The sequence below is a fragment of the Poecile atricapillus genome, chromosome Z (assembly GCF_030490865.1).
Source record: "Poecile atricapillus isolate bPoeAtr1 chromosome Z, bPoeAtr1.hap1, whole genome shotgun sequence".
Classification (NCBI taxonomy): domain Eukaryota; kingdom Metazoa; phylum Chordata; class Aves; order Passeriformes; family Paridae; genus Poecile; species Poecile atricapillus.
Genome location: NC_081289.1, coordinates 136168744 through 136184018, shown reverse-complemented (window position 1 = coordinate 136184018; position 15275 = coordinate 136168744). Strand labels below are relative to the sequence as shown.

Below are 15275 nucleotides of genomic sequence, written 5' to 3'. Positions count from 1 at the left end.
AAGCATCTTTTCTACTCTCTGCAGTTCAAGGATGTTGATAAATGCAGGAGAATTCAGAGAACTGAGAAAGTGATGTGAAGGTGGGAGAATACAGAGCATCCTCCTATTTTACCTGACAAGGATATTGAACACAGACTTGATCATATTCTAAAATCATATTTGTGACCTGTTGGTTTTCACATAAGCAAGTGAAAGTAAGTGGTTTGTTTTTCACATAAGCAAGTTGCAAAGTTCTACCACATACCAGAATTAACTACTCCTTCCTAATCCTTTTATTCCAAGTACCCTCTATTTGAGCACAGGTTCTCAGATGATACATAGGCAGCAAACTCCTGCAAACTCAATGGTTTGAAGCATCCAACTGGTTTGATCATCCATCTCCTAGGCATCACAGGGCTAAGAATAAACTTCCAATGATCTTAACAGGACAGGGATAAAAATACAAAGTCTTACAGTTTTTAGTACAGACACATCAGTTCAACAAAGATTTACAACTTCTTAGAATAATTGCATATATTTTATTTATTTATTTAGAAGCAGCCCAAAAGTGCTGACTATCCAAACAAATCATGTAAGGAACCTGGGTTTTGTTGGGTTTTTGTTGGGGCTTTTCCTCTTGCTGTTTTTTATTCCTTTAATCTTGCATAACCAGCAATCAAAAATAACTTTAAAATTCTATGGTGAGACAGAAGAGTTCTAAAAAAAAACAGAATGTAATTGCTCATACACAACAATTGCTGAGTTAGATGATTCATTGTTAAATACAATCAAATTACTTCATCCTGATGGGAACCGGGAGACCTCACAAAAGTTGAATTTCAGGGGTGAAACATGATTTTCACCATCATTTAAAGCAGCATAAATAGAATAAATAGCATAAATAGCATAAATCGTATCTAGAGAAGTAAAATCAAATCCAGTAGAACTATATCCAAATTGCACTAGTGGTGCAAAACAGGTTTGACTCTAGATAATTTTTTTGTACACAGACACTAAACCCAAACACAAAGTTTGGGTCTCTCATCTCTTGGATGAGAGAGTAATTTATGTACCATTTTTATGTGTATATGTTATCATATCTCAGCCTAAATTTCTTCCAAGAGAATACATACTTTGCCATTACAGACAGCTTAGAGATTGTCAAAACCTTTCTAACTTCAACAGCTGAGATGGTAAGTTTATAAATAATTTCGTTTTGTTATGGTTTTCCGCTCTATACTGTAAAAGGAAAACGTCAGGATGGCTAATCCTCCATCTAAACATCAACTTTATAAAGGGAATGATGAAACTTCCAAATGTAGCCTATGAATTACCTCAGCAGAGCAGTTAACATAAAAATACATTGTGGAAAATTTACTCTTTAAGAAGGAAATTTATAAAATGAAATTGTATGAAAATCAGTATGAAAAAATGCAAACAAAAGGCAGCAGGTGTCTGTGCCTCTCAAAGTCTTTCAAAGATGTGAATTTAGTCTGAGTAAAGCAGGCAGATAATCTGCCATGCTTTATGTATGTGCTAACAAATAATGAAAAACATCTTGCATCTACTTGTAAAACTTGTATTTCAGTAAGGAGAGCTGCAAAAAAAAAATGTTCTGCCCAATAAACTAATCTGCATTTCATAAAGGCATCATGAAATGTTTCAGGGAGTCTTTCAAATGGGGAATGCTTTCCTACAATGCAGTAAAAGATGAAAAAGCACCTCCGAAGACAAACAACTTCATTTTGTCTTCAGGAACAAGGAAAAACTTGGAATTATTTAATATCTGTCATTTAGCCCTTTTAAGAATAAAACTTATTTATAATAGAAGCTAGCATCTACTTCTGTATTTATCAAGAGTCTGCTTCTCCAAATAAACCTTCCTCATCAACGTACCTTTTTGTGCATACAAATCGGCTTAGGAACTACAGTTTTCCTACAAAAAAAAAATCAGGATTAAGGTATTTATTCAGATATTTTTATTCAGATATTGATATCCAGCTGCAGAACACCAATCTGACACTTGACCTCCAAACCCTTACTTTGGGAGTCTCTGCTTATCTCTGCCATTACCATTGGGTAGTTTGGGATGATGTAAGGGTACATGGTCCAAGTCTTCCCCAGAGCAGCCTGATAGGGAAATCAGGGATGTGGTTAGGATCAGTTCTAAAACTCGTGTTCTCAAGCTTTTGCCACAAATATCAACCACATGCCTACAGAGCAAGACATCACACAGCCATTTCCAGTTCTCTGCTGCTTTGCAGTTCTTTTCCACATGCATCCCATTGAAGCAGGCAGGATATTAAATCTTTTGAAACACTTAATTTTCTCACAACGGAGACTGGATTTCAGTAATAAACACTTGCAGTAATTTTTCATCCTTTGGGCCATTATATTTCCAAGAAGCAAGGTCAAGATGGCATTTAATAAAAGGGTTGCTAGATTTGTTTGGTTCTTTCTTCCAAAATAGAAGTCTTACAGAGGCAAGCAACAAATGGAACAACATGGAATACAGCCAGGGTCTTCAGACCTACTACACAATTAAGAGGAATCTGAACACAGGAAAGTTTCCCCTCTAATTCCATCCTGACGATATATTTGTCCTGTATTAAATCTTTGTCAAGTCCTTGAGGAAAATTTCTTGGAAGAGTTTTCTTTTCATTGGAACTACTTATAGCTGTAATGGCTGTAAGGTCAATGAAAATGTTTTAAGTCTACTTTTACTGGTATTTAAAAATATCCAGAGGTCCATATTGCAAACAAAGATGTATAAATAAATATATGTGTATTTTTGCCATTGTTGTTCCTGACTACTTGTTTTCTACTGCTCTTTTCACTCTGCCACAGTTATTTTCACTGGAGATGTTCCAGTGATGTACCATGAGCTTACTCCCACTGTGGAAATACTCTGGATACTTTTGAAACATAAGAAAACATCTCAAAAATCTAATTTGTCTCTTGGTGGATATGAAAAAATATACTTTCAAAAATGAGCTTTTTTTTTTCTTTTTATCTCAAACAGTAGCATTTTGTTGAACTGGAATGACAGCAAATCAGCAAAGTAAACAAAGTCTAGCAAGTTATTTGAACATTTGATTTACAACAATCTTCTTTGCTTTAACAGGAATGCTACATCTTCAGCATAAGATTTCAGGTTCTCTTTCTTCCCTGTGAGGCATAAATTAGGCTTTTCCTTCCATTTATACAGCTAGAGAATTAGATAATACTGACATCCAATAGAAAATTTCAGTGGGTAACTGAAAGCAGAATTTGGCATGATACAGCTCCTTGAGGAGCAGAGAAATGGAGCCTAGGACCTAGAACTGGACTCCTGGCAAGCCCCTCCTAAGGTTAAACCCCATTGCCTCCCTGGATCACAGTGCCCCCACCGATGCAAACCTGGAGGGGCACTGTCCTGGACCCTTCCAGGGACGGTCAATAAAACCGCAAATTCAAGTATGGGTCAGCGTGAGGACAACAAACAAGACTCCAGCCAAGAATCTCAGCCTGGAAAACCAGGCAGAGAATTCGCTTTGTTGGTAAGATGCATTCAATCTGCTTTAACATCTTTCTGCATTCTTGGTTTTTTTTTTTTTTTGTGGAATGCTAAGAATAATTATGAAGAATTCCCCAACTGACGCACTTTGGTGTAGGTCCAGGGAAGTCAGTAGAGCTATGGAAATGCAAACCTCTGCAAATCTTTTCATACGACCTCTTTAGTACCCATGCAAGGACCAAGAGAGATATCTTTTAACAGAGGTGAGCTTCTAAGAAAAATCAAAAAGGGGCCAGTCCTGCACACACATTTATAAGGTGTTCTTTAGCTCTTGTGCCACACAAAGAAATTTCTGCAGGAAAAAGGGCCTAATTTAAGATTAAACACAAGGAGAAGGTTTAATTACGCATGGAATTTACTTCAAACCCAGAGGAGATTCAGGTATGCAGATCTGTTTTTATAAAACTTTGTGGATAAAGCTCTTTGCTGAGGTTATATGACAGCAAAATTTCCATTTCTCTTTAAGAAGTTTCAGAGCTAAGAGGAAATATCATATTAGCTTGCTATGAAGGGTAACTCTTTCCCTTTCTCCTCATTGACCACATACAATGAAAAGAACCAGAGCCTGGACTCCTAAAGCAGACTCTGAACAGAAATGTCTGAAAACTGGGAAGTATCAGATTGTCCCAATTCCCTCTGTCATCCCTAATTTACTGTGCATCGATGGAAGATGAAAACGTAGGGACCCGAAGTGTGACACTGAGCAGGACAACACTCTTAGAATAGCATGTCCAGTGTCTTCTGGTTTGCTTTTAGACAACCTAGAAGGCAAGCAGGATAAGGTAGAATAAAAACGATTCCCATGTTCTCTATTTCTAATTACATTCCCTTTTCCATTTTAAGTTTCTTAATTTTAAAAGGAGAAGATCTTGAAATGAATGCTTTTGCATGAAAACTCTAAAAAAACCCCAGACCCCACTAAATTAAAAACAAAACCCCACAAACTAAACAACAAAGAAACAAACAAAACAAAGAAACAAACAAAACAAATAAGTAAAAAGTCCCAAACCAAACAAACAACAAAAAAGAAAACACAAATACCCCCAATGACCTATTTGCTATAGGCTCCTTATCTTGCCTGGCCCCCAGGGAAGCCCAGTAGAGGAGACATACACTTTCATCAGGGAAAACAAAACAAACCAAAAAAACCCTAATAAGCTTTTAAAATCCAAATATACATCAAAACAACCTTCATACAACTGCCTGAGCAAACATACTATTTTGCATACAAGCAGCCCATTAGGTAACATATGAGGAAGTCAATGTCTGTGGCACCACCAGAGTCACAGTCTGAGGCACCACTTGCCCTTAGACTGTCCAGGCCACTGTGCAGACCAAGAGTTGGGTTCATCATGCTGCAGAATTCCAAAGATCAGCCCAGACTGCCAGCATTGACAGTCTGCCACAGCTCCTTACTCCTGCCTCAGGAAGCTGCAGTTAAAAACACATATTCCCAGCAGGATTAAGCATTTAGCAAACAGTAGCTCTAGTCACGGTCCCTCAAGTCTCTTTCTCACTCTCCACTTCTCAACCACTAAAAACTACCCAAAACCCTATTCTCACCTGGTTTTTTCCTCTTCCCACAGATGCTGTTTTAAAGATTAAATAATTTTCCCTTTGGCTATTTTTGTTTCAACTCTCCAAGGCAATAATCTCTAAACTAAGGGGTTTTGTCAGAATTCCAGAGAGCAGTGTTTAGGAACCGACACCACTATTTTGGTGCAGCTATGATAATAAACATTTTAGTGAAAATTGAGTATGATAATAACAACTTATTGAGTAGGCAAGATGTCTAGTTTACAACATACACTAAATGTGTTGAATGGGATCACAGAAATATCAACATTCCAAAGAAACACTGGAGCTCTGGGCAGGAAGTTATTTACAAAGAAAAAATGCATCCAATAAAGTTATTTTCTCTGTCTTATACAAAGAGTTCGGAGCACACTTTTTTCTGGGTGTACTTTCACAAGTTTCTGTATTTTCAGTATTTGTCAATTTCTCATGAAATATTATTGTAATAATGTATTTCTTCATCCATTTTGAAGACTGAACAGTATAACTTCTTGGACTTGCACACTTTGTTACAGAGATTTAGGTTGTCAGCCTTCCTCCTTGGGGGTTGATAATGAGATGATGAAGCCAACATGAACACTGCTGTTTTACACTGGAAGGTATGCACCAATAATTTTTCCACAGAAAGAGAAATAATATGCTTTCTAGCCCAGATGAATACTGTCTTATAGTTCTCCAAACTCATGCTCTACAACAACTTGCCATTGACCTATAATAAGCTTATTCATTTTTACAAAAATGATCCACTTAAAAACTTGGATATAGCTTTGATTTTGCATTTCTTTCCCACTTAAAACACTGTCTGCACCACTTTATCTCCCTGTCCATTTGAAAAGGATGGAGAAGACTTCTGTTTAATGTGTGTTTACAACTCAGTGGCTGCTAAAATTAATACTATTAATACAAACATTGTGTATTTCACCTCATTTCAATTACAGCACAGATCATCAAATAAAACAAATGTGGTTAGAATTTGAAACTAACAAAGAAACTCAGAAGAAATTATTTACAATAGCTGGATGTATGCTAAATGCTTGATGGTCTTGTACTTATTTTTTGAACCAGAATCAGCAACAAAATCAACACAACACAATGGAAAACACTCTTTAAGGGAGAAGGATTTTCCAAGCACTAAGCTCTGAGATTACTGTCTAAAACTGAAATTGTTTTTCTCCTCAACTGTTAAACAGAGCTACTCTCGAGGACAAAATGCAAACAAAATGCTTTCTTTTACTAGGCCAAGAAGAAATCAAGTCAGCACTGTATGGATTCTGCTTTCCATTGTTTCTGCTTACAATTGGAACCACATAGAAGAACTGGCAAAGCTGAGCAGCAGAGTGACATTTGCTACTGTTAGTTTACAAAAGAAGCTCCTATTAGTTTGAAAACTGAAACCAAGCAAACAGAAAATGGACACACAGAGAAAAAAAATCTGAGCAGTCTTCGGGGAAAGCTTTTTTTTTTACAGTAAATCAAAGTCAGCTTTGCTTCTTTGGGGTGGTGGGCACAATTAAAAAGAGGAATCCTGGAGTGACCCATGTGGTCTGTATGAGATGTAAGCAACACAAGGTCTCCAGAGAAGAGACCCGTCTCCCTGTCACTGACTGGTGACAAAGCCCTGTGCCATCCCCAACAGCGCCAGCTGCAGTGAGATGGGCACTGAACACTCAGCAATGACCCACACTCGGAGACAAAAGTCATTTCAGGACTCAGGGCACTGAGGTGGAGACAAAACCAAAATATTAAACCCAAGACTGTGAGAATTCAGCGCAATCTCAGTGAAACCCAAAATCACACCTGCCCCAAATGACCAGCACTGCACAAGTGTGAATACAATCTGAAATGAGATCCATCTCAGGTGCAGTGAAACTGCTTATCTGTACTTCAACATCAGGCATCTCCCTCATACCTGCTCCATGTGACCTTGTTCCCCATATACAGTAATTTCACTTCCACATATGCAATGACAGAAGAACAGGCCAGCACAGCAGAGGTCTCAAAAAAACTGTTGTTCACATGTTCTTTGTACTGGGAAATGGTTTTCACGGCAGAATACAGGCAATCCTGTCTTACCTGGGATCTCTAGCAAGCCTGGTCTACTTTTCCACAAGTAGTTTAAATATTTCATGCTCGTCTACTTCCCAAAAACTCTTTGTTATGACAAGGAGTACAGGCAATCTTAACAGAGCAAGGACTGAAAGGGAAATTCAAATATCTGCCTGTAAATTCTCCCTCTTGCCCCTGCACAGACACACACTTTACAGAGAGGGACAGAGAGGGAGAGAGATTATCCAGACTGAGGAAGGAAGGAAGGGGAGAGGCTGTCAAGGGAAGATGCATCAGCGCCTGTAGCTTAGCTCCAAGTCTAGTTGGGAGAACAGGAATCCTCCCAGGGGGGCATGCATGTGGGTTTTTGTCTGATTTTGGCTGATGTTTTGTTTTTATGGGTTCAACTTAAATAGAAGCCTGGAAGCATTTAAATTATACTTCTTTGGGGAGTGATTATCTCCCTTCTGTCACACACGAATCTGTCACACAAACCACCACCAAGGTGGAATTTTGGTTTTTTATAGCTATATCAGCTATTTTTTCTGCTTGGTCCATGCCCCTGGGTGTTTTGTCCTTCCTCTTCATTGCTGCTCTATATCTTTATCCTTCCATTCCTGCCTTTTCTGTCTTGCCTGTTTTGTCTGCAGTAAGTACAGCATAACTCAGCTCAATGGGTGTCTACCACAATGGGAGCAGTAATACAAGTATTAATAACATCCTGCTGTTAGCAGGAGAGACTACAATCACTTCTTTAAGGACAAAACAGCCTGACCTTAGGGAACATATACAATACTTAAGATAATTACAAACGTCATGTTCCCTTTGGCGGCCTATTTTTATTACCTATTTCGTATCAGCCATGGGAGGCCCTGGGGCTACTATTTTGTTTGTCTGGAGTCTCTGAGCTAGACGACATGGCCAGGAAAATCAGTTCATATTTAACCCTATATTCTGTAGATGAAAACCATAATGCAAAGCACCTGGGTTTCATTATCAATCAAACCACCAAGTAGGGCACTTATCATAAAGCTCTCAGCTCACCAGTTCTAAAATTCTCCAAACTGCTTTGATGTGAACATCAAAAACTCCTGGACTACATGAACGACCACTTGCCTGACCTCATCCTTTAATTAGCACATCGTACCTGAGAGCACCACTCACGTAATTATGCAGCATTCCTTAAGACCATTTATTAAATTGTCTCATGTTGGAGTGAATTGGCTGTACAGCGGAGACACTGCACAGGAAACCCACAGGATCACCATGCTTTGCTGCAGAAGTCTCTGCTGCAGCCAGTATCATCCACATCTGCTGAGATCTCAGGTGTCTCTAACATCACCAAAATCCAGAAATAATTAGCTTTCTTGTTCTTAGCACCTGAGACAGAAAAGTGACACAGAAAGTTATGACCACTCAAATGTGGTATGGAAGCCTACAGACAAATGTGTGGCATTGGCGTTACCCTTAACCAGCAGATATTCACAGTGTGTCTCAGTAGCTCTGAGCAATCTGTTCCTTAGGCAATCACAGCAAAGCAAAATGAAAGAAACTGAGGACTGAATGCAGTCAGAACCACAAAACTTGAAGGTGCTACTTCCAAAGCAATAGTGGGAAAAAAAAAAATAAATCTAGGAAAGCTAGGAAGAATGTCTTGGCACCACTGTAGCATATGCTGTTTTGTAAAAAAAGTAGGTATTGCAGAAAATTTTATTCATAGATATGTACAAAGTTCTACCTGTGATGGCAATTCCCTGGCAGATTTTTTTAAAAATGTGTTTATATATGTCTATTCTGTATGTTTCATTTTCAGAAACCAATACAAAATTTGAAATCATATTCTCTCTAAATTTTCAGCAAAATTCTACTCTGGAGTGCATTTCTTTTCAAGATAACTGAAGATTAGGCAGTAGCTTGCTCTAATCAGGTTAGTTTCTTGTTTAACTGTTATATAATTTATTGTCTGGGGCTCTTTCAATGATATGGAATAGTCAGCAAAACTTCAGAGAGGAAATGCAATAGCAACTATAAAAAAGAAATTTATGAAAAGTAAAGTCAGAAGATAAGATGACCGAACATTATCCCTGCTTACTCCAGCTGAATGCTCCAGAACTATATACAGCATTTTTTTTTTCATGTTGGAAAGCTCTGCTTGCTGAGTATCTGGGAACCAGGAATTGCATATGGTCCCCAAGGGCATATTAGTGAAAGTGCTGCTCTTTGTGAAACAGCTACAATCCAACTTACTTGCAATTACTTTTATCTCTTAAGAATGTGCAAAATGATACAGTCTATAAAAATAGTAGGCTTCACCAGCAGTATCAGCACTGAAGAGGGTATAAAGAAATTCTTTTTGAGTCCTGTGATCTCTGTTTAGCATAAGAACAAAGTTGGGTATAAATATATATCCATTCTCTTTCACAATACATTTTCATTGTCTTTTTGTTATGAAGTGCAAAACAATTTTTAACAGCATAATTTGAAACCTAAAGTGCTGGAAGGGCCTGTGAAAAATACTTGTAGCTGCCAACTATCAGATGAAGAAGCTGACAACCTACACTGAAATGTGTTCTTCCTATTTAAATGACCTTTCTTCCAAAATACTGAAAAAACCCCCCAAAGTTACAGATTAAGTTCTAAACCAAGATTTATGTCCCACAACATGGGGCTTGTTTGGAGATATATGTAAATATTTGGCTCATCTTTACAAAGATTTCACCATCATTAGCTAGAATTGTTCTGCCCAGCACCCTAATTCTGAACTGTTTACTCCTTGGGGATCCCGCAGAAGGAAGGATCAGGAGCAGTCTCTATCACAATACACAGAGAATTAGGGTATAACATGTCCTTGCTTGCTTCATTTTCAGCAAAAAATGCAGGAGACTACTTATGGTGATGTCAGAGAAAGAAGGATAATTTCTCTTACCATGTCAATAGTCTATTTGTTTTAAAAATAATCAGTTTTGTAAACTAATTTAGACTAACATTTTCATCTGAATAAAAAAAAAACAAAGCCCAAATCTTCCCTTAGCCCATGAAGGCAATGGCTAAAGTGTTTTTCTTGGCTGTGCAAATCCAGGTTCAAATTTTTGTCTGCCTGATTTACTCTTGCTGGTTTCCTTAATTTAACATTTAATAAAAATTTTCTCAGGAGGAGTAAGACTATTTATTTTTCTGTCAGCTTACAACAATATTTAAGTGGCTAGTAGGCAAAGAGATGGGCACAGTCAGGCAATAATAATATTCTCACTTTCCCACATCTCATTCTTGAATCTTTCTACAGTTTCTAGCAGCTTCCCAACTAGCATATGTCTATGTTAAGTATGTATATTGAATAATTCTGAATAATTCACTACACTCTCTGAATTCTAGCTGAGTAAAAATATTTATCTCTCCTAATATATAACAGTTACTGTGCTGATCAAGTTTTCTGTTTTTTAAAAAGGGAGAAACTCCAATGAATAAATTGTACCAGATTAGACACTGATCCTTCTGAACTTGGGAGTGACATAACCACTACCACCCCCTTATGGGAATGCAGCTCCACAGTCAGGCTGAAGCAGGGGGATACCTGTCCCAGATGCTGCTTTTCCTTCTGGACCAGAGCAGGAAACAACATACAGGAGCACTGTTTAAAATGGAAATGAAGGAAGGATGCACAAACTGACTTCTCACAGGTACTGGAGAAAAACGCAACATTTGTGTAGTTCTTCATGCCAACAAGAGTTTACAGGTTAACATCACATACAAATAACTGGAGAAGACAGTAACAAGAGACTGAGGCTTCATATTCTCATGCTGCCCAAATTTCCTAAAATTTGATGAATTTTTGCATACAGTAGGAATTCAAAGTCTTATTGGGCCATACCACTATGAAAAAAGCTGAAGAAATTCTTCTCCATATCTACCTGACTGGGTCGTTAGTACTGGGTACTTTGTGCAGTTACATACAAAAGTTTAAATGAGATCTCCACAGAAAAGATTTTGTATAACCTCCCTCTGCTTTTTGCATCTGTTCCTCTGTACTCTTATGAAAACAAATACGGAGGACATTTACAAAAAAAATACAAATCAAACTAAACGAAGAGCCAGACTGCACACATTCAAAAGAAAAAAAATACATCTGATTGTGTACGTGGTTGCTATGACCACAGGGAAAAATGCCAATATATTCTCAGTGCTTGGTCCCACTTCTGGCTTGGCCCTCCACTTGGATCATCTTTAATCATGAGTAAATCTGGTTAAAAAAAATAAAATCAAGAAAGACTTTTTGTGATGAAAAGATGCTATTTTTACTGAAGTGCTCTAAAACATTCTGATTTTCATGACAAATTCCAGCAGGAGGAATAAAAGGATGAAATTATTTTCCATCAAGTATTTTAGTCAGGAATTTTTATGTCCAACTTCATATGCATTCCTTATTTTATTTAACTAATTGCACAACAGATCACCAGTAGTGGTGCATGTTGCCTTATGCCTGCTGTGTTATGATATAATCCATTAGGATAAATTTTGTGTCAACTTGTGTAATTTCTACAGAAAATCTACTTCGACCTAGAAAAGAAGTTAGGTGTGTCTGCTAATAGTAAACAGAAGCTGACATTAACTATCCCTTTATCTACCTCTAACAATGTATATAAATTACATAACTATTGTCATTATGAAATACTGTGAAAAAGATGTCTAGGAAGATAAAAAATGAAATGTTGTAAGAATAAATTCTAGAACATCAAAATCAAGATTATCTGAAACCTGGAGTGAAAGCTCCTAAAAGCCACAGCTGAGTTTCCACCAAGCTGAAGTTCTTTAAGTGTTGCTTGTCATTCCAGGGATGAAAACTGAATCCTTAAGTTGCTGAATGTCCTATGAAACAAAATCTGCCTTGAGGCACCACAGGATTAGTCAACACTTGCAAGTTTCCTGTCATCTTGTTAACAGCCTCAACCTCAAAATATTAATGAATCTTACATTAAAAATGTTCTGCCAAGGGTGATCCCATGTGCCTGCTGAGAGCACACCTTGCTACCAGGAGCAACGCTGTTCTGTCCCTGGGGCTCACCACCTCGGGTGGTGCTGCAGGTCCGCGCCCACGTGTGGCACAGCTGCCAGCACACTGCAGCTCAGGTCTGTGTGTGGTGCAGAGCTGCTCTGCTGAGCAGAGCTGCTCCCTCTCAGACTTTCTGCCCTGCTCTTGTGTGTGGACATGAAAGAAACCTCACAGGATGGGGAATGGAGCCCTCATCCAAGCCTAAAGGTTAAACCTTAAAAATGCACGATTACACAGAAATGGATTTTTTTCTTTTTTAAAGCAAGGGAGACAAGGAAGTCATAAATAGAGAAAATGTTTGAACTAAAACAACCAAGAGCTCAATGCAGCAATTTGGAAATTCTCATCCACACAGACTGTGTGGACTTGTGACAGTGAATATCGCTTCGGATTGTGCAGAGGCAGAGCTGGGGAGGGAGGGAGGATCATCACAACCAGAGCCCAAAGGTCAGAAATACCTCAGAAAGGATGAAAGAAAGCACAAGTGGGACTTGGCAGCTGGACAGAGTCCTGCTTTCGTTGCACAGTGGTCCACAGCAGCGAGAGGAGCTTGTGTAGTCCTCCTCCGTCACACACAAAGCAGAATCAATTTCCTCAGATGGATTTTGGGGCATGCACAAAGGAGCCAGATGGTCATGTGTGTGCTGCCTTATGCAGCTCCCACTCTGGCTTCTTCATTCAGAAACTCCCCACTCAGAACAGTCTCTGCCCTCAGTGCCCCCCCCAAACCAGAGAAATGCTGCAGGTTGAACCAAGTACCTGCAAAACCTTCCCTGCAAAACCTACACACTGTCTCTCTCCAAAATGTGTTGCCACTGGGTGCTACAGAGCTGCTTGTAAGAGGGCTCTTCCTGACCTTCACAGGGAGAGGAGAGGGAGAAGATAAGGGATACAGGGAAGGGTGGTCTCCATTCCACGGACTCCAGGGACTGGGAAGAAGAGAATGCTGCTAAGAACTGGGCAGTAGCAGGACACTGTCCCACGTGGCTGTGGCTACTGGAGGGCATGAACAAGACTGAGAGCACAGGAGAGGGACAACACTGCTGCACTGTGTGTCTGCAGCTCTTTGGAACTAATGCCAAACAGAAGAGATGGACAATCCCTGTAACACTTTCTACGTGTGTTTGGTATAGAGAAGTGGCTTCCTGCCATATGCAAACATACACATGCAGGCAGTGCACAGTTCCCTCCACAAAGCAACCTCTCACAAGAAGCAGCTTTCATACATGAAACATCTTGTCTGTGGGGATGAGGCTAACCTGAGGGCATCCATGAAGGGATACGTGTGTGCTCATACTTTGTGTACAGCTCTTCAAAAAAGCACATCCACTGTCAACTGCTCTGCACAGCTGTCATCATTTTGATGTCATCATCAAAACAGATGATGTTTCTCAAACACACAGCTGAAAAATGAAAACTCATTATTAGATTCATCTTACTTCATCTGAGAGCCTTCTGCCGAGTTTCTCCACCAAAGCTGGTTGCTGAAGAAGTTACTAATTCTAAGAGTGTGATTCATCTACCTAACTTAGGTATCCTTCGTGTAGCACAAATCCGGACTATCTCATTGATTATCCTGCAACTGATGCAGGTGCAGCTCCAATGTGGTCCCGTTCACCCAGGTCAGAGGAAGCCTCTCTCACCGCATCAAAAACTGCCAGTGGCTTCGGTACAGCAATGAGAACCACACGCGCCCTCTCCAGCGGTGTCTCGGAGGTGACGCTTGCAGCGAGTTACCGAAACCCTTCCCTGGGACAGCCGCAGGACTTGCCGGGGGAGATGCGGAACGCGGAGGGGATGTAACCAAGTTACCTGCTCCGCGGTCCGCGGGCTGGTGGGAATGCCGGGGTGGGCTAGCACAGAGCTGGGGAGAGACAAACAGCTGCCACGGCTGCTGTTCCTGCGCCTGACACCCACAGGCGTGTGTCCCCCGCTGCCCACCCCGCGGACACGCCTGAGCCCCACGCCCCCTCTGCCCCCCGTCCTCCGCGGCCGCGGCGCTCACCTGAAGCAGGTGGTGAGCTCTCCCGTGGGTTTCAGGCACGGGTACCGGGTGGTGGCGATTTTGTTCTCGGAGCACACCTCCCTGCAAGGCGGGGAGTCGGAGTGTTAAAAAAAAACAACAAAAAACAAACAAACAAACAAACAAAAAAGCCCAAAAGATAAGAAAAGAAAAAGAAGGTGGTGGATGGGGAGGAAACACACAGAAACAGCCTCGCTATCGCAACACCCACCTGTCGCCGTCCTGCGGCTCCTCCCGGTAGGTCCAGGCGTGTCCCAGCGCCAGAAGCAGCAGCAGCCGGAGCGGGGCCAGGCTGCCGGCCGGCCGCCCCATCGGGCCGTCGCTCCCCTCCGCGCCGCTCCGGCTCTGCCCGCCCCGGCCGGCGGCGGGGCTGCGCCGACCGCGCTCCTCCCGCCCCGCCGCGGGGCCGCCCCCCGCCGCCGGCAGATGTGCCCGCGGGGAGGGGCCGCGCGCGCCCAGATGTGCCGGCAGATGCTGCCCCGCGGCGGGGCGGCGGCCAGATGTGGCAGGGTCGCGGCAGATGTGCTGTAGGAGTGAGGGGACATCAGCACACAGCCCCGCAAAGCCGCGCTGCGCTCCCGACCCCCCGGCTGCGGACAGCGCGGGGAAGAGGGGAGGAAGAGGGGGAGGAGGGTGCCTGGCCCAGGGTGAGGGGGACGGAAGGTGGTGGAAAGGTCCGAAGCGGCGGGGGTGATCAGCGGCTCTCGGTGCACCACCACTGATGCTTTCCAGATTCGGCTTTATCTCAAATCTCGTCCCCAAAGGAGCAGAGCAGTTCAGAGCATCTCTGCTGCGACGCCTGTTTATCCTTGTGTACAGCTGGCACTTCCCCACCATTCATAAAGACGGAGATTAATGACATCAGACTCTGATAAAGGAGCGCATCGGGTCTGGCCCGTTACACCATATCCTCTTTTCACGGTTAAACTGCTTGGGACCAGGGAAGTGAACCTGCAAAACGACCGTGCCTTTGCAAAGTGTTGGGCAGATGCATTTGCTTTGATCATCACGTAACTTCCTACAAGTACCAAAAGCTCTAGGGACACGAT

General features: G+C 41.3%; 1 protein-coding gene across 1 annotated transcript in view; it reads right to left on the bottom strand.

Moving 5' to 3' along the window:
• CCBE1 (collagen and calcium binding EGF domains 1) overlaps positions 1-14608 on the bottom strand; it is a 96458-nt gene extending 81850 nt beyond the window's left edge. The window contains exons 1-2 of the mRNA XM_058826907.1: positions 14438-14608; positions 14209-14289 (exon numbers count right to left, since the gene is read on the bottom strand). Of these exons, the coding sequence (XP_058682890.1) occupies positions 14209-14289; positions 14438-14538 (182 nt within the window). The 5' untranslated portion in view covers positions 14539-14608. The remainder of the gene's footprint in view (positions 1-14208; positions 14290-14437) is intronic.
• Positions 14609-15275: the final 667 nt, after the last annotated feature.